Source organism: Manis javanica, chromosome 10, assembly GCF_040802235.1.
Source record: "Manis javanica isolate MJ-LG chromosome 10, MJ_LKY, whole genome shotgun sequence".
NCBI lineage: Eukaryota > Metazoa > Chordata > Mammalia > Pholidota > Manidae > Manis > Manis javanica.
The window spans coordinates 82896856-82918062 of record NC_133165.1 but is presented as its reverse complement, the minus strand read 5'-3'; the positions used below and the strand labels follow the sequence as shown (position 1 = coordinate 82918062).

Sequence of the window (21207 nt, the reverse complement as noted above, 5' to 3'; positions counted from 1 at the left end):
TTTAGGAGGAAGCCTCTGTCTCACCTCTCACACTGCCATCTTTAACCTATTATTTATTTTTTATTAAGGTATTATTTTTATACACTGATATGAAGGTTTCACATGAAAAATAATGTGGTTACTACATTCACCCATGTTATAGAGCCCTCCCTTACCCCAGTCCTGTCACTTTCCACAAGTGTAATAAGATGGCACAGAGTCACTATTTGCCTTCTCTGTAGTATACTGTCTTCCCCATGATCCCACCACACCATGTGTGCCAATCATATTACCCCTCAATCTGCTTCTCCCTCCCTTGCCATCCGCCATCCCTCACCCCTCCCCTTTGGTAACTGCTAGACCCTTCTTGGAGTCTGTGATTCTGCTTGTGTTTTGCTCCTTTAGTTTTACATCATTGTTATACTCCACAAATGAGGGAAATCATCTGGTATTTGCCTTTCTTTCCCTGGCTTATTCCACTGAACATAATTTTGTCCAGCTCCATCGATAGTGTTGCAAATGGTAGGATTTGTTTCTTTCTTATGGCTGAATAGTATTCAATTGTGTGTATGTACCATATCTTCTTTATTCTCTCATCTACTGATGCACACTTAGGTTACTTACATATCTTGGCTACTGTAAGTAGTACTGCAATAAACATAGGGGTTCATATGTTTTTTTGAATCTGAGAACTTGTATTCTTTGGATAAATTCCTAGGAGTGGAATTCCTGGATGAAATTGTATTTATATTTTTAGATTTTTGAGGAACCTCCATATTGCTTTCCACAATGGTTGAACCAGCTTATATTCTCACCAGCAGTGTAGGAGGTTTCCCCTTTCTCTGCATCCTCACTAGTATTTGTTGTTTTCTTAGTCTTTTCAATGCTGGCCATCCTAACTGATGTGAGGTGATAGCTCATTGTGGTTTTTATTTGCATTTCCATGATAATTAACAATGTGGAGCATCTTTTCATATGCCTGTGAGCCATCTGAATTTCTTCTTTGGAGAATTGTCTGTTCATATCCTCTGCCTATTTTTTAATTGGGTCATGCTTACTGGGTGTCGAGGTGTGTGAGTTCTTTATATATTTTGGATGTTAACCTCTTGTCAGATTTGTCATTTACAAATATATTCTCCCATACTGTAGGATGTCTTTTTGTTCTGTTGATGGTGTCCTTTGTTGTACAGAAACTTTTAAGTTTGTTGTAGTCCCATTTGTTCATTTTGCATTTGTTTCCCTTGCTTGAGGAGATGTGTTCAAGAAAAAGTTGCTCATGTTTATATTCAGGAGATTTTTGCCTATGTTTTCTTCTAAGATTTTTATGGTTTCATGACTCACATTCAGGTCTTTGATCCATTTCGTGTTTACTTTTGTGTATGGGGTTAGACAATAATACAGTTTCAGTCTCTTCCATGTTGGCATCCAGTTTTGCCAACACCTGTTATTGAAGAGTCTGTCATTTCCCCATTGTATGTCCATAGCTCCTTAATTGTATATTAATTGCCCATATATGCTTGGGTTTATATCTGTGCTCTCTATCCTGTTACATTGGTCTATGGGTCTATTCCTGTGCCAGTACCAAATTATCTTGATTACTGTGGCTTTGTAGTAGAGCTTGAAGTCTAAGTGTGCAATGTCCCCAGATTTATTGTTCCTTTTCAGTATTGCTTTGTCTCTTCAGGGTCTTTTGTGGTTCCATATGAATTTTAGAATGATTTGCTCTAGTTCTGAAGAATGCTATTTGTATTTTGATAGGAATTGCTCTCAGTCTCTGGATTGCCTTTGTCAAAATGGCCATTTTTACAATATTAATTCTTCCTGTACATGAGCACGGAATGTGTTTTCCATTTATTGGTATCTTGTTTAATTTCTCTCATGAGTGTCTTGTAGTTTTCAGAGTATAGGTCCTTCACTTCTTTAGTTAGGTTTGTTCCTAGATATTTGATTCTTTTTGATGCAACTGTGAATGGATTTGTTTTCCTGATTTCTCTTTCTGCTAGTTCATCTTTAGTGTATAGGATGCAACAGATTTCTGTGTATTAATTTTGTATCCTGCAACATTACTGAATTCAGATATTAGATCTAGTAGTTTTGGAGTGGATTCCTTAGGGCTTTTTATGTACAATATCATGTCATCTGCACTCCTTGTCAATTAATGTATGTGGAGCTTTATTTCTAGCCTGTCTAGTCTACTCCGTTGTTCTGTATGTATGTTTTGATGCCATGACCGTCTGTAGCTTTCTTGTTTAGTTTGTAATCAGGAAGTGTGATGCCCTTGTATTATTATTTCTTCTGATTATTACTCTGCTTGTTTCATAGAAAACTATTAAAATCAATATTGAACTTTTTAACTTTTTATTAAATATTAAATGAAAATTTTTATTTAACATTATTCAATATTTATTAATTATTTTTTATATTGTTAATAAAATTAATAAATATTGAACAGAAATAATAACAAAAATAAAGAGCATGAATCATTTAAAAAGTACTGAGTATGAAAGATTTGAAAAATATATAAGGCCTATATACAAAAATAGAAATTTTTTTCTTAAAAGTAACATGAAATTCTATGTAAATAAAATAGAATAAACACATTTAAAGACCATCTTACGAGTGGTGAAATAGTCACAATACACATAACAGGATATACATACATAGATAACAATATATATATATATACATAAGCAATAGTAATTTATGCTTAGATTTAGGAAATATTGTCAGTAGAACAGGATATTTGTACAAAAATGTCTGTATCACAGCTGAAGGTTGAGTTAAAAAGATTTATATATTTATAATAAAAATTGTAGAATCACTTAATAAGCTCAAGATAGTCATTTTTTATAATAGTGAAATGTTTTTTAAGCAATCTCAAAGTGTCAACTTTTAGAATTGACTTCAAATTGTGATGGAATGCACCAAAATGAAATACTGCGTCTTCTCCAAATGATACAAATTTCTAACTATTGAGAAAAAAGGTTTGTTTTTAATTGTCAAAATAATTTGAAAGCCATGACATAAAGGATGCTCCATATTTGTGAAAATGTCAGCTCATAAGAATATATTTACATTGGATTATATGGAAATATATAATAGGCTAAAGGCGGTTATTCCTTTAGCTTATTTTTCCATTTTTCTTATGTTAATTTTTTAATAATAAATAGGCATTACTTATGGTAAAAATATGTTACCAAAGAAGAAAAGGTGTAATTGTATTCTCTTACAGTAATTAGACACTATAGGTGTTATTGCAGAAAAGGAGTAAAAAGTAGGCTTGCTCTTTCTCATTTGATTTATATTTTGTGTAAAGTCCTTTGTTGGATAGCACTGTGGAATCTTCAGTTCTCTGAGGACATTGTCCCCACTGCTGCCTGTTTCAGAGTCCTTGCCAAAATATTACACAAAAGATTCATAAATAACTTTGGATCCTAATTCATCTGGGACTTGAGTCCACATACAAGCCATGCAAACCTTTCCTCATCCTTCTAACCCTCAGGCTGTTCAGGGATAAACAAGTAACTGAAACAACCATCTCTGCAGTGTTTGAGAGACTTAGAAAATTATTTTCTTTTAGAAACAGTTTTATATGTTTGACCAAAATTAGAAAGATATGAATAGTTAATTGAATTGTGGTAAAAAGAAACAAGAGTTTATAATTTTGAGTTGAATGAAGGGTTTGATAGGGCTGGATTTGCATATCAACATATAATAGGTCACCTAAAATAGGTGAAACAAAGCAACCTTGAATTGGAAATCATCTGCTGACATAATTTAGATCCTTGCACTCTCTGAAATGTTTAGTTTTCTATAAGACAAGAGAAGTAAACATACAGTAGCCAAACAATAGTGTTAACTTATTTTCAAGATATTTAGGAGCAAGGACATGACCTAAAGTTTCAAGACTTGTGTAGGGCAGAATTGTGTTACGACAGAAGCAAGGAGAGGTAGGTGGCCTGTATATGTTTCCTTTTCCATATCTTGTGTTGACTCAACTATTTAATTGTTTTAATTACTGTATCTATTGTAACTATTCACTTAACTTATTGTTAGTTGTGTGATGTTCACATTCATGGAAGTGCCTGCTCATCCTAAAACATTAAACCAGGGTCATCCTTTCATTCCTTTACCAAAACCTGAAAACTCTTGGAGATTTACTATGGGTAATAGGCAAGTGGTTGATTCAGAGTATGTCCCACTTCTGAAGGAAAGGACTATTTTTAAAGTAATTAAGTGAAACATTCTCATAGCTAGTTAATTAGAATTTCTATAACAAATGACTTGGATTTTCTTCAATTTACTTATGGCTTTAAGCAAACATTAGAGATTGAAATCATTTTGGAAGGAATTAGTGTAGTTATTTGGTGTTAATAAGGATCAACCACAGAGCAGCTGATGGTCGTAATGCAGGATTTAAGAGTTTTAATCTGTGGTGTTAACATATTTCTGGCAGGTGTAGTGAGGAGGTTTGAATGGAATCCGTAAAGGAAAGCAGTTTCTATGAAAAAAAAACAGTGATAAGTCAGGTAAAACAATTTGCTTTCGCAGGTATTACATACATGCTGAGTGTGTAGTCAGGCTATGGTGTGACTCAGGAGCCACTCAGAGCATTTCCTCCACCACACATAAAAGCCAACAAGAATCACCTAAAGTAGAGTAAGAGGTTCGTCAAAAGTAACATTTGTCAGAGTGGTTTTTTTGTTTTGTTTTGTTTTTTATTTTGGTATCATTAATATACAATCACATGAGCAACATTGTCGTACCTAGATTCCCCCCGTTATCAAGTCCCTACCACACACTCCATTAAGGTCAGTGTCTATCAGCGTAGGAAGATGCTATAGAGTCACTACTTGTCTTCTCTGTGCTATACTACCTTCCCCATCACCCCCCTACATTATGTGTGCTAATCTTAATGTCCCTTATTCTCCTTCTCCCTGCCTTCCCACCCACCTCCCCCAGTCCCTTTTCCTTTGGCAACTGTCAGAGTAGTTTTAAAATTGAATCCACATTATAAACAAATGACTTATCTATATCTGAGGTTATATATTACCTTGAAGTAACTCTCTATCTCAGTTCCACTGCTCTGTGCTTAAACAAGATGAAAATCCTGTTTCCAACAAATTTTTTACACCCTCTAATTAACATAGAGTGTGACAAAAACACACAGAAAATTTTTAAAGTGGCCTGGGAGATTTGGAAGTAATTCTCTAAAGAGTGCAAGTAGAAAACAGAGGAATGAATCACAGAGAGTCAGATATATGTCAGAATCAGCAATGGATTAAGTAAGGGGGGAGAGAATATAAGACAATTAGATAATATTTTTTTTCCAGACAGGTAGCCCATGTAACATGACTTGTTCAGGGAACAGAGACTTCAACGTCATTATTAGATGGATCTAGATACATCTTGTGTCAAAAACACACCTCATGTGTTTTTAGTTTATTCAGGGGAAGAAAAGGGCTACAAACAGATAGTGAAACTGGGTAAAATTTGGGTTATTGATAAGGGAAATATTCTTAAGGGAACAAATGTGTGATGACCTAATCTACTCCAAAGTGCAAATTAAAAGAATAGTGCACATTAAAAATTTATCAGGGAAAATTTTGTTTTCCTTTGACTATATTATTCAAAAGACCCATAAAAACTTTAATTTTTCCCAGCACTTGTCATGACCATTTAGTAGGCTATAAAATCAATTTTACGGTATTTGTATTTATTTTTAATGAGATACATTAGAACATAAAACATTAGAGATCAGGGCACCAAAGGATCAGTATTTTATTGTCATTTTTGTTCCCAGTATATGTGTGTAAGTATTTGTGTGGGTGTGAACTTGTACACTGGGATGCAGTATAAAATATCTATATTACCATATGTTATAGTAAAAACATTTGAAAACAAGGTTTCTGATACATATAATAATATGCTATCAACAGAGCCTAGTATGAGTTATTTTTAAAATTTATTATTAAATAAAACAAAACACATGTAAAATACGGGTGACTTTTCTGAACAAAACCATAATATGACTATTTTACCACCGTATTTTCAGAACTTAGATCCTTTGCTTTTACATGCAGTTTGGGCAAAATTCAGCCCCCCTGGAATGAGAAACCACACATCTGTAACCAGTTTCATCCTTCTCGAATTGACAGATGACCTTCAGCTACAGATTCTGATTTTTATATTTCTACTGATCACCTACATGTTGAGTGTAACTGGAAACCTGAGCATCATCATCCTCACTATAGTGGATTCTCACCTTAAAACTGCGATGTACTTTTTTCTCCAAAATTTCTCCTTAGAAATCTCGCTCACGTCTGCTTGCATTCCTAGATTCTTGTACAGTATATCGACAGGTGACAGGACTATTACATATAATGCTTGCATATGCCAACTTTTTTTTACATATGTTTTTGGAATAACAGAATTTTTTCTCCTGGCCACTATGTCCTTTGATCGGTATGTAGCCATCTGCAAACCCCTGCATTACATGACTATTATGAGCTACAGGGTCTGCAAAAGGCTCGTCTTCCGCTGTTGGATGACTTCTTTGTTGATCATATTGCCACCACTCAGCTTGGGACTGGACCTGGAATTCTGTGCCTCTAATGCCATTGACCACTTTGCATGTGATGCTAACCCTATGCTGAAGATCTCATGCTCAGATACATGGCTCATAGAGCATATGGTTATTGTCGGTGCTGTGATGACTTTCCTCATGACTCTGGTGTGTGTCGTTCTGTCCTACATGTACATCATCAGAACAATTCTAAGACTCCCCTCTGCCCAGCAGAGGACAAGAGCCTTTTCTACCTGCTCATCCCACATTATTGTGGTTTCCATCACCTATAGCAGCTGCATCTTTGTTTATATCAAACCTTCAGCAAAAGATGAAATGGCCATTAATAAGGGAGTATCTATACTCACTACTTCCATTTCCCCCATGCTGAACCCATTCATTTACACTCTGAGGAACAAACAAGTGAAACAAGCCTTTAATGACTTAGTCAAAAGATTTAAATTGCTCTCAAAGAATTAGTGGAATGTTGATGTCAGTATCCGTAAGCAAATTTTCTTCAGTTTATGTCTCCTTTTGACTTTTCCTGATCTAGATTTGGCCTTCAATTCGGTACCAGCCCTGGTCAAGTCACCCCTTTGATCTCCTTATAAAAAAGCTTCTTTCAGATGATCATTGTAATGAAGAAAAATGAGAATAGATGTCTCAGGAAATCTAAGCATGACTTCACTCCTAACATTTCCTTTCCAATTGTAAAAGGTTTGGGAAATTTATCTTCAAATATTAATACTATAGAGAACACCATTCCCTTAAAAAGAACACATACAAAAAATAAACCAAAAACCTTACTTAAATAAGAGACTTAATTTTGAAAAGAATTGAAACTTGTCTAAGTGTTATAAGAAAAATTTCATAAACTGAAGATAGATTTTTAAATGAGGAATAAGTATAAGATTTAGGATTTGAAAGAAGCATTTACTAATGGAAAATCTTTGAAATCACACAATTCACATATTTTATTGACTAGATCCTACCTAATATGAAAGTTATTTGAAATTTGCCAAAGGGTCATGAATTAAGTAACAATGCACTTGTAATTTCTGTTAAAGATAAATCCTTCACTGAAGTTACATAAAACGTATTTATATTGGTATCCCAATTAAATTGTTTAATCTTGTATGTAGAGTATTTTAGCAAACAGATGGCAGCAAGTCCAAGAAAACTAATATGGGGCTAGAGGAGTAATATATTAATAAGCCTTAAGCCAATTATATTATGAATGAACAAATGAGAAAAAGAATAAAATGTGAATACAAATATCAATGTGATGATATGCTTTTTTAAGTGAAGAATATGTCAATTCAAGAGACCAAATTACACACCTAATTATAATCCCTCAAAGAAACACCAGCATTTCATTATTCAGTACATTTTGTTCCAACTTCCTCTTCCATAATGCAGCATAGTAAAATTTCCTTTGATCCTTTTTCTGTATTTCAGGCCACTTCTCCTTTCATGGACAGTGTAGGCATGAATTTACCCCTCATTTTTCAACTTCCTAACCTCCAGTTTAGATGACATTCCCACAAGTAATTTATTGCTGACCTTGTCTTATGATTCCACCAACAGTACCCCAGGCCTAGGTTAGTCCGACTCATTCCCACTCCTGTCATCACTTACCCGCTGCTTTCATTCCTTACCAAACTGCAATTGCATGTTTACTTCTCCTTATTCTACTCTCAACGGCAAATACATTTGACAAGGTCTCCTCATAGGCCAAACTCTAGAAAGCTTTATGCCTGACACAGACAAATATTAGGTGCTTAACAGACAATTTTCCAATATGATGGTTTGAAACTTCTGATGATGTAAAGTGAGAACTAATATGTGAATAGAAAAAACACAGAAGTAACATTTGACACGAATCTGTGCATTACAGAGTGGGTCAAATTACATTTCCAGAATCTCTCACCCAGCTTTAGTGCATCTCCATATCAACAGGTGTTTCCAAGGGGTGGAGAGAAGTAGTCCATCTGAACCAGAAAGGTTGGGGGAGTATTTGCTCACTTCTGATGCAACAGGAGAGAGAGAGACAGACGCGGGTTGAATGCTTGTAAGCAATAAATGGGTTTTAAACTTATTTCTCCCTTTGACTGATTTCAGTTTCAAAGGTTTTTTACCCTGGGATTCCCTCTTTGGAGTTACACCTGGCGGTAGTTGGCAGGACCTCTGAACCTGAAATCGTCTACACGGGTGTGACCCTTTGGTGAGCTGACCCTAGAGATAGTGAGGAGATGCCTAGAACCTCCAATGTAGATAGTGGGAAGGCACCAGTGGCTGCAGTAGTAGAAGGTGCAGCTTCACCTGGAAAGCCGCTACCTGTGTCGCCTCCAATTGGGGAGCTCTTAGTGGGGGAATTGATCTGGCATAAAATACCTCCAAGAGGGTTTGGGCCTTCCCCAGAATTGGGGAAGGTTGGAGACATCAGATGCTGCAAAATTAGCCCACTGTGAGATAGAAGGGTGCTTAGAGGCCTGAGTGTTTTTGTAGCAGCTGGCATTGTAGGATCTTTGTTTGTCGAGATACTGGAAAGGGTTACTGAGGAGAGAGACAGACTTTTGCATCGCTTGGAGGAGCTGGGTGGTAACCTATGGGATGCCCTTAAAGAGGAGAGACCATTATTGAGACGATGGATCACGCTCCTGGGATGAGGCAGCAGAAGCCACATTGCAGAAGGTTGTTGGGTAGTGGAAGGAAGGAGCGGTGCCTTCAGCCCCGGAGATGGTGGAGGAGCTGGAGCTGTGGGGGAAATAGGTGGTGCAGAGGATGTGGAGGCGGGGCCAGGAGCTGATCTGCTGCCACGGCCACAGCCCGAGGCACCAGCCTCTAATGTGTTAAAAGCCCATGTAGCTGTAATTAAAAAAATAAAAATAAAACAACCGCAGGCTCCTCAGAGTGAGGAGTCACCCCTCCCTAGGTTGTGGAGCACTCCATGCTCCACCCCTACACCCAGGATGAGTTGTGGGACATGAGCGTCCAGTACAGGCAGACACCAACGGAACCTCTGCCTGCATGGCTTTAATGTCTCTGGGATATGGGGGTGGAAAATGTTGTCATGTCTGGTCCTGAAATGAGTAGACTGGCTTCCCTGATGACTCACCCTTCCCTCTGGCAATGGTTGCAAAGTGCCCATCATGCCTCAGGGAATCAGACACCTCTGGATTGTCTGACAGTGCCATCAGGGCAATTTGGCCTAATCAGGGTGATTTATCATACTTACCCACTAGCTGGAAAACATACGTAGAGCTCCAATAGGTATAGAAGAAATTGGGCATGAAAAATATTGTCTGTAGTATGGACATCAAGACTCCAGAGAGGAGTTGTTCCAAGTAAGAATGAGAAATCTGGTGCTCAATACAGCTTCCACATCTTTCTTTGGGTCCCTAGTGACTACTCTTGCCCCCCACATAGGGCAACCCAAAGTGAGGCTACTTGAACTTTAGCAGATCTGGGGGAGATTGAAACAATAAGATCACAGAAGTAGGTACAGGCTATGACTGAAAGGCGAGGTACAAAAGACCCATCGAGGACCCAGATGAGGGTTGATTTGATAATGGCTGGGGTAGTGAAAGAAAACTTTGATGGACAGCCCATAGGAACTTGTTAGAACTGTGGCCCCAATTAAAGCCTGAGCAGTGCATCTGGCTGCTGAGGTCCAGGACACAGAAGCTGGAGTCAAAGCCTCACATCTGGCCTGAGTCCCTGCAAACTTCCTGGGGGAAAGCACTCAGACTTTGCTTGGGCCCCTCACCCCACAGAAGGGCAATTGGGCATCATGGTTTGAGTCAGGGAGGCAAAGATGCCTATCTTGGGGGACATGGTAGGGAACAGATGCCACATGTAGAATTAGCAATTCCTTGGTACCCTGAATTGTCAATGAATTGTGCAAAAAATGTACAATGTGTCTTGATGCTAGTGAACACAGGAACTGAGTGTTCTCTAATTTATAGCAAACCAGAGCATTTTCCTAGAACTTCTGCTGTGATAGATGGCTATGGAGGTAAGGCAATTAGAGTGAAGAAAGTCAAAATCCCACTGGGGCTGGGCGTGTACCCCCAAAGGAGTGTATACTGTGTACATTTCTCCCATCCTTGATTATACTTTGGAGGGAGATATCCTGCAGGGCCTGTGGCAACATACCACTGCAGATGAGTTCGGACTGAGGATACACGTGGTAGAGGCAGTTCTGAGGGGACATGCTAAGCATCCCCCTGTAGCTCTGACTTTACATTTGCAGATGACAAATACTAAGCAGTATAAATGGCTTGGTGTTCACAAGGAAATTGGAGAAGCTCTACAAGAGTTGGAGAATCATAAAGCCAACTCAAATTCCTTTTAATTCCCCAGTGTGATCAGTAAAAAGTCCAGATTGCTCCTGGTATATGACCAGAGACTATAGGGAATTGACCATTATGGATACACTCAATCATGAACTAGGGATGTATAATTATATTGTAGACCTGGCTAATGCTTTCTTCTTTATTGACATAGCACAGAAAGTCAGGAACAGTTTGCATTCATGTGGGAAGGTTGGCAGTGGACATTCACTGTCCATGCACAGGGATACCTCAACAGACCCATTATATGTCATGGACTTCTGGCCGCATGGAAGAAACCGCAAACAATGTGGTTGTATCACTACATTATCATGCTCACATCGGATTCTAGAAGGGTCAGTTCCTAGACTGCTGCAACATCTATAAGAGAAAGGATGGGCTGTGAACAGCATGAAGGTTCAGGGACCTGGGTTGTCTGTAAATTCTTAGGGGTTGTCTGGTTTGTAAAACTAAAGTTATCCCAGAAGCAGTCATAGACAAGGTGCAGGCTTTCCCTCCTCCTCCAACTGTTGCCGTATTACTAGAGCTTTTGGATCTCTTGGATTACTGGAGATTATTTATCTTGCACTTGGCACAAATTCTGAATCCCTTATACTGGTTGGGACAATACGGCATCAGGTGGGACTGGGATAAACATGTGCAGCTGATTTTACTGCTGCTGTCTGAACAGCCAAGCAGCCAAGGCCATACAGGGCATAAGTGTACTGGACTCATCAAGATCATGTGAGTTACATGTTCATGTAACCAAAGATGTTTATGGATTGGGTTTTAGCAGCAACATGAACATGCCAACCTATTGGATTCTGGACACAACTATGGAAAGGAGATTTCTGGTACACCTTGATAGCGAATCAACTGGCTCATGCCTTGCTGGCTATGGAACCAATCACTGGGAAAGCTCCAGCTAAGGTAATAACCACCTATCCCATTGCAGGGTGGGTGCAAACTGGACCAAAGGCCATTGAGTGGTGTTCACATTTGTTTGCTCTGGCCAAATGGGGTGCATACTTACAGCAGCATAGTGCTCTGTCTTCCAGGCCCATAAGTGGGAAAATTCAGTGAGTAATGGGGCCAGTGACATACAGTAGTGGAAAGCAGTAAGAACTTGCATTTGAGCCATGGTAGCCAAGAGTCCTTATCAAGAGGGAAAATTCCCTATCCCTGAAGATGCTGGTTATACAGGTAACTCAGGTTGTGGGCAGCCCCTAAATTGGAGGGCTGTGACTTCCCTCCTGAGACTGAGACAATATGGATGGAGGATGGAGAGGGCAAGAGCAGACAATGGGCTGAGTTGCGGGCACTATCTCGTGATCACCCAGGAGCCCTACACTATAGTTGACTGCATTGACAGATAGAACATCAATCAGGGCTTGAACCTGTGGCTACCAACATGGTACGATGCCATCTGGATGGTTGGTCACTGGTCCCACTGGGAGCAAGAGATGTGGCAAGACCTATGGGCCTCTGATCAGACTAGGAAAGTTACCGTACAGCACATGATAGGCCATTTGCCTTTGGTATCCCCAGGGAATGATAAAGCAGACTTATTATTACAGGTCTGCTGCCTAGAAGGAAAGCCTACCTCTGAGGTAGTTCAATGGTTACATCAGAATCTGTTGCACACAGGGCAGAATACAATGTTAGCTGTAGTCTGTCTTTGGGGCGTGCTGCTGACCTTTTAGGAAGTCAGCAGAGCCCACAAGGAGTGCCTTGTGTGTTTTAAGAGGGACTTACACTGAGTCCTGCAGCAACATGGGACAGCAGTAAAGGGGCTGATACCCCTTGTCAGGTGACAGTAGATTATATTGGGCCCCTGCCAATATCAGAAGAATATTGGTATACCGTGACTTGTGTTGACACAGCTACTGGACTATTCTTTTCTTTTCCTGCACATCTTGCAGATAAGAAATGAACAAAATGTACCTAGAATGTGTCTTCGCAGCTTGTGGCCGACTGCAGGTGATTGAGAGTGATCAAGGCATCCACTCTACTGGACATGCAGAACAAGAATGGGTTCAGCAATTAGGAATAAAATAGAAGTTTCATGTACCATATAACACTATTGGAGAAGGCATGATAGAGAGGTACAAGGGTTTGTAGAAATCTGGTCTGAAGTCAGACACCAATAGTCTTTCAACAGGGCTTGTCATCTTGCTTATGGACAGACAGTGCTACAGCATTTGGATGAAAATCCTGAAAGAGAGCCTAGAGTCCTGTGAACATACTAACACACATTGTTATCTGTCCTATACAGTTGTATATGAAAACCAAAAAGGAGTTATTGCAGCCAGGATATGGCCAGCAGTGCAAAATCCTCCTGCCAGGCCCATCTGCTTTTAACCCTGGAAACTCTGTCGAGTGGACGTGATCGTGGATATTTTGACACATGGACCAGTGATGGCTGGCCCTTCTGCTACCTTTGGAAAAAGGTCTGGAAGCTGGACTTCTGTGTGTTCCTGGAGTAAGAGCAGAGTGGTCCCCAGTGATCACAGTAGTGTTCCACCAAATAATTGGGAGGTAAGAGCATTTTGTGGGGAAGTTTTCTTTTTATGTAAATGACCAGTACATGTACATCCTGCAGCAATATATACTGACTCACCTGTATCTCCCACCGTGATGGGGTAGAAGGTCTGGTAAACCAGACCAGGCTGAGATCCCATTCCTGCCACTGTGCCATCACAGGACCACTCTCTTCCATGCCTAATACCTGATGGATAAGATTTGCATATTCTGGTGTTATTGAAACATATATTTTATTGCCCTTTATGTTATTTTCTTCTATAATCTCTGTGGCTTTGACCCTCCCCATTTCTCCAGATGCTACCTTATGTCAGCTCTGAACTCCCTAACTACTGGCTTCCCGTGGAATGGGCAAGCTAAGGACTTAATCTGCATAGGACTTTGAACCTTGGTAAATTCTCTGGAATGAGGATTATCTTGACTTTTTTGCTGTTGTTGTTGTATGTTTTTAGTCTGGTTCCAGTACTCCTGTTTTCTTGAACAGGACCCATTGCAGAAGATAGGGAGTAAGTAGACTGTGAGGTGAAGTTTCTGAAGGGTGGGATGTGGATAAAAGTGCAATACTTCTAGAATCTCTCTCCAGTCCTTAGTGTGTCTCCAGGTCAATAGGTAATTACAAGGAGCTGTTGGCAGCTAGGGCCTATCTGGACTGGAAAGGTTTGGTTGGGTCTTTTTACAGTGGGGTTGGGATAGATATTAGAGAGCAGTAAATGGGTTTCTCCCACTTTATTTCTCCCTTTGATTGATTTTGGCTTCAAAGATTATTTGCCCTGGGTTGGGAACATATTTTTCCCCCCAGAGTTACCAGGGAACACAGAGATAGAGACGCTTGGAGAGACAGAGTCCGGGGCACATTCACATAAGTCTGTTTCCATGCTTCCTGTCTTATCCTTTGGTCTACTTTTCATACTACTGCCAATAAAATTTTGTTGTTTTTCAGGAGTGTTTTTCTAGACTTGGTCTTCTGCATTGCCAAACAAATTTTAGAATCAGACTTTTACTTTACAGAAAAATAGTTTGCTAGTATTTTGATAGACTTTGTGAAATGGATTGATTGACCAAATCAGTGCAACAATTTATCAGTGTACAGCTTACATTTGTAGAGTATAGAACCTTCCAGTCTATTAACATGGTGTCCCTGTTCACTCATTCAGTTATTCTTTAACTTTTTTCAATATCTTACAGTTTTACTTTTAGTGCATATTTGTCTTTGCCCTTAGAATTATTGGAAATGACAAATTAAATTTATTTAAAAGTATTCATTGGTTTTGAATGATATTATAAAGGAAATGATTGTAAATACTTATCTTCTAATTTCTCACCTTTAGTACATAGGAGCAAAATTGATTATTGTGTATTGACTTGTTGTCCATGAACTTTAAGTTGCCTAATAAATTCTAAAACTTTTTCTTAGATTATTTGGATTTTCAACATAGATATAAATTCTTTTCTAAATTAACAACTTTATGAATTTCTTTTAAATTCTTGTATCTATTATCTTTTTCTGTTCTATCTAGAGCCTCCAATACAATGTTGAGCAAATATGATGTATCAAATATCATTTTCTTATTACAGACTCAGAAGAATGCTATCAGCATTCAATATTGAGCATGATGTTTGCTAAGCATTTGTGGGTATGGAAGCAGTTTGTCAGATTAGAGAAGTCCCCTTTTTTTGATGGGTTTTCATAAATGGATATGGAATTTTATATATTTTAAAATCAACTGAGAGACTCATAGGATTTTATTCATATTCTATTAATGTGATAAAACTGTATTAATTATTTTCAAATATCAAACCAGCCTATGCTCTCAGGAATTAATAGAAGTATATGTTGGTTTACCATCCTTTCTGTATTGCACTAGACCTATGTTGTTAACATTTGTTTGGGACATTTGTATGTTTAATCACAAGAGAGATTATTCTGAAATATTCCTTTCCTGTAATGTGTGACAGGGTATTATTGAAAAACAGCATCATTGAGATATAATTCATACGCCATACATTTTACCCAGTTAAAGTGTATGATTTAATGGTTATTAGTATATTCATACATATGTACCACTGTCACCATAGTCCATTTTGGGATATTTCCATCACTTCCAAAGAGGCCCCCATTTTAGCTTTCATGTCCAACCCATGTCCCCTTCCCATCCTTAAGCAATCACTAATCTGATTTCTGTCTTTATGTATTTCCCTATTCTGAGGTTTCATATGAAGAAATCATATGATATTTGGTCTTTGTGACAGGCTTCTATCACTCAGCACAATGTTTCCAAAATTCATCCAAGTCATAGCTTGTATTAGTTCTTCATTTTCATGGCCTATATCATTCATCAGAGTATTAAATATAACCAGTCATGCAGAGATTGCCATATTGACTATAGTACAGGCACAGGCTTAAACTGGAATAGGACCCCTTTGAAATATAAATGTATATGAATCTAGCACATTTAATGTATTCATTCATCCACTGATAGTCATTTGGTTCTTTTGTACATTTTTGTTTTTGTGGATAATGCTTCCATAAACACTTGTGTATGGGTTTTTGTGTGGATATATATTTTCATTTCTCTTGGGTATATGTTTAGGAATGGAATTGTGGTGAATAGAGTCCTAGTATACTCTACATTTAATCTTTAGTGTAAGTGCAAGACTTTTCCAGCATGGCTGCACCATTTTACATTCCCACCAGCAATGTATGAGCATTTGTATTTCCCCACAACTTTGTCAGTACTTGTTAATATCTGACTTTTTTATTCTATCCATCCTATTGGCTGTGAACAGGTATCTCGTTCCATTGATTTGTATTTCAATGATGATTAATAATATTCAACACCTTTTTTTGTGTTTACTGGTAATTTGGATATCTTGGATGAAGGATAACATTATTAGCTATAAGGTACATTCAGCCACATGTAAATATATGTATAAATATATAAATCATGTATACAGATAAATGTATGCTTCGTGAATTTTCACAAAGTGAATGCATCCTTGTAACCATAGTCAGAATAAAGATAAATTATTATCAAAGAATCCCCTTCCATACCAAAGAATACTTATCTGTTCAAAGGTGACAGGAGTCTTGACCTTAACAGTTGCAATAATTATTTTTAACTTTTCTTGAGTTTATATAAGTCAAATCACACAGTTTCTGGTTTTTTTGCATCCAAAATTATATTTGTGAGCTTATACATGTTGTTTTATTAAGTCATTGACCATTTCCATTGCATAAATATATACCAATTCATTCTTTTACTACTCAAGATCAGTAGGGTGATTCCAGTTTGGTGGTATTTATAGGGAATGCTGCTATGCACATTTTTCATACTTCATTTTTTGGTGGTATTTATTAGCAATGCTGCTATGCACATTTTTATTCTTCATTTGAGGGACACATAAATATTACTTTTGCTTCAGTATTGTATACTTAGGAGTGCTATTATTGTATCAAAGGTGTATGTTTTGTGATAATTGGCGCCAGAAACAGATCTCCAACATCATGGTACTAATTAGTGCTCTCACACCAGTAGTACATGAAAATTCTAGCACCAAATCCACAGCAGCGTGTGATATTCTTTTTTTAATTTTAAATACTGTAGTGATTTTGGAACAATGAAAAATAGGAAACAAGCAAAAAGATGATAAGTGTAAATCTAAATGTGCAAAGATTATCATATTAGATGAAGTACAGAGTCAAACTATATGCTTATACAAGGCATTCTTTTGAAATACAAATATACAGATATTTTAAAAGTGGAGGTTGGAAAATTAACAAATACATAATTATGCAGAATATTTCAAAACCCCTTTTATCAACCACATTGATAGAGCATGTCCAGAGAAATGGAAAAGACATAGAAAGCTGCAATAATAATAATTGCCTTGTCCAAAATAACCTTTAGCGGTAACAACCCCAAACTGAAGGAGAATACACATTCCTCTTAAGTGCTCATGGACTATTTACCAATATAATCTAATTCTGAAGCATAACAATATCTTAACAAATCTGGAGATTTGAAATGCAAGAATATTCATTCTCCAAAAAGGAATTCAATAAGACCTAGAAATAATTAATGTTTGTGATGCTTCCGTATTATGTATACTTTTGGTTTATTTATTTTTAACTCCATAAAAAAGCATTTAGTGGCTAACCTATTGTTCAGAATATTGGTTGTTCAGGAGCATTTTGTTTAATTTCCACATATTTTGGATTTTCCAATTTTTTTCTTGTATTAATTTCTAGTTTCATGCTCTTGTGGGGCAGAAAAGATACTTGATACAGTTTCAGTCTTCTTAAATTTAAGGCTTATAGCCTAACATGAGATCTACGTTGGAGAAATGAGCTGCAGATGCATGAGAGGATTGTGTACATGGCTGCTATTTGGTAGGATGTTCTGTGTATGCCTTTTAGATCCATTTGTCCATAGTCTTTTTCAAGTCGTGTTTCCTTATTGGATTTCTGCCTGGATGTTTTATCATTGATGAAATTGGTGTCCTGAAGTCTCCTAATATTTTAGTATTTCTATTTTTCCTTTTAGGTCTGTTAATTATTGTGTTATATATTTAGGTGCTATGATGTTGAGTGCATATATATTTGTAATTGTTATATCTTCATGATGAATTTTTTTACTGAGATGTAATTTTTACAGAACATTGTGTAAATTTCAATTAACATCTCTGTCACATCACATAATTATCACTTCTTTTCTGGTGAGAACTTTTCAGACTACTCTCTTAGCAGTTTTGAACTATATAATACAATATTGTTGATTTTAACCACTATGCTGTGCATTAGAGCTCCAGAACTTATTCATCTTCTAATTGTAAGGTTATACCCTTTAATGACATCTCTCCATCCCGCCCCCCCATCTCCTGGTAACCACCATTCTTCTCTCAGTTTCTATGAAAACAGATTTTCATAGAAACTTTTTTGATTGCACAGATCAGTTTATCAGTCAGTATTTGTCTTTCTTTCCCTGAGTTATCTCTCTTAGCATAATGCCCTCAAGGCATATCCATGTTGCCACAAATGTCAGAATTTCCTTCTTTCTTGAGGCTGAATAGCACTCTATTGTATATGTGTACCACCTTTTCGTCCTTCCTTCATGTGTTCATGGAAAATTAGGTTGATTCCTTTCCTGGCTATTATGAATAATGCTGCAGTAAGCATGGGATTGCATGTCACTTCAGCACCTGTTTTCATTCCCTTTGTCTATGTCCCCAAAGTGTATTGATGGATCAGAAGGCACTTGTATTTTTAGTTTTTTGAGGACAAACTGTTTTCCAAAAGGGCTGACCAATTTACATTCCCACACACAATGTAGGAGGGTTCCTATTATTTGGCATCCTCACCAACATTTATTACCTACTGTTTTCTTGATGGTAGCCATTCTAAAAGGTGGGACCTGATAGTTCATTGTGGTTTTGATTAGCATTTTCTGCTTATCTATGATGTTGGTCATATTTTCATATACCTGTTCTCCACGTGGATGACTTCTTTAAAAAATGCCTGGTTAGTTCAACTGCCTATTTTTTAAATCAGGTTTTCATTTTGTTGTTGCTGTTGAGTTGTATGTGTTTCCTACATGTTTTGGATTTTTTGAAGGTCCTAAATACTGTTTATCTGGTATGGTTTGCAAAAATTTTCTCCTGTTTGGTAGTTTGCCTTATCAGTTTGTTGACGGTGTCCTTCTGAGCAAAATTTTCTTAGTTTGATGTTGTCCTACTTATTGATTTTTGCTTTTGTCACTTGTGGTTTTGTGTCATATCCAAAATATTATTCCCAAGACTAATGTAAAGGAGATTCTTCCCTATACTGTCTTCTAGGAACTTTATAATTTCAAGTCTTATGTTCACATCTTTAATTCATTTCCAGTTAATTTTCATGAGCTTTGAGAGAGTGGAGTCCAATTCCATTTTTCTGTATGTGGTCATCCAGTTTTCCCAACACCATTATTGTAAATATTCCTTTTTCCAGTAAGTGTTCTTGGCTTCCTTGTGAAATAATATATGTGGAGGTTTATTTCTGGGCCATCTATTCTCCTGCATTGGTATATGTGCCTGGTTTTATGCCAGAACCATAGTGTTTCAACTGTAGCTTTGTAGTATAGTTTGAAATCAGGAAGTGTGATACCTTCAGATTTGTTATTTTATCTAGTTATTACTCTGGTTCATAGAAAGCTATGAAAATCAACATTAAAGTATATAACTTTTTTTCAATATTAATAAATATTAAACAAAATTGCATAAATATTAAATATTTATTAAATAAATATTTTATTTAATAATAAAATTAATAAATATTAAACAAAAATAATTTCAAATATAAATAACAGGACTCATTTAAAAAGTATGATGCATAAAGGATATGCAAAATGTGTGAGGCCTATTCAGAAAAAAATAATTTTTTTCTGAAAGGTAACATGAAATTCTACATGTAGAAAATAGCATAAAGACCAACTTAGAAGTGGTCATATATTTGCAACATATATCACAAATTGTTATCATAGAATAAGTAATAACAATGCACAGTTCTAGGAAATATTATAAAAAGGAAAAGATATTTATAGAAAAATGACTGCAACACACCTAAAAGTTGATATATAAAAAAACATGTTTATAATAAAAATTATAGAATCATATAATAAGCTCAAGATAGTCATTCCTTATAAGAGTGAATTTTTTCTTTAAGAAATCACAAAGATTCTACTGTTAGGATTGATTTCAAATCATAATGGAATAAACCAAAAAGAAATATTACTTATTCTCCAAATATGATACAAATTTATAACCATTGAGTAAAAAATAGTTTGTTTTTAATTATCAAAGTAGTTTGAAAACCTACCCACAAAGGACATTTCATATTTCTGAATATGCCAATTAATAAGAATATACTACATGGAATTTTATGGAAGGGTGTAATAGAGACATTAAGTGTCTATTACTTTTAAGTTTAATTTTTCCATTCTTGGTATGTTAATATTTTAATAATGCATAGCAATTACATAAGGTGAAAATATGTTACCAAAGTAGAAAAGTAATTGTATCCTTTCATGGCAATTAGCAGTTAAAGATGTTATTGAATAAAAGGATATAAAGGTAGGCTTGCTCTTTTTCATTTGATTTTTATTTTCTGTGAAGTCCTCTGTTGCACATCACTGTGGAATCTTCAGTTCTCTGAGGACATTGTCCCCACTGCTGCCTGTTTCAGAGTCCTTGCCAAAATATTACACAAAAGATTCATAAATAACTTTGGATCCTAATTCATCTGGGACTTGAGTCCACATACAAGCCATGCAAACATTTCCTCGTCCTTCTAACCCTCAGGATGTTCAGGGATAAAGAAACAACTGAAACCACTATGTCTGTAGTATTTGAGAGACTAAGAAAATCATTTTCTTTAAGAAACAGTTTGATACATTTTACCAAGATCAATGGATAGTTAATTGAATTGTGGTAAAAAGAAACAAGAGTCTATAATTTTGAGTTTATTGAAGATTTTGATAGGGCTGGATTTGTATATCAACAAATATTAGGTCACCTAAAAATAGGTGAAATGAAGGACTTCTGGAAGCAACCTTGAATTGGAAATCATCAGCTGACATAATTTAGATTCCTACAGTTTTTTAAAAGACAAAAGAAGGAAACATGTATTAGTGAAACAATAGTGTCTATTAATTTTTTCAAGATATTTAGGAGCAAGGACATGGCTCAAATTTCCAGACTTGTGTAAAGCACAGTGGTGTTAAGACTGAAGAAAAGAGAGGTAGGTGGGTGTAATGT

The 21207-nt window shown here is 36.7% G+C and overlaps 1 protein-coding gene across 1 annotated transcript; it reads left to right on the top strand.

Annotated features, from left to right (window-relative positions):
• The first annotated feature begins 6088 nt into the window (after positions 1–6088).
• On the top strand, positions 6089–7024 carry LOC140843888 (olfactory receptor 6C2-like). Its single transcript, XM_073214296.1, has one exon. It carries the CDS (start codon positions 6089–6091, stop codon positions 7022–7024), a length of 936 nt encoding a protein of 311 aa, XP_073070397.1.
• The last annotated feature ends 14183 nt before the right edge of the window (positions 7025–21207 follow it).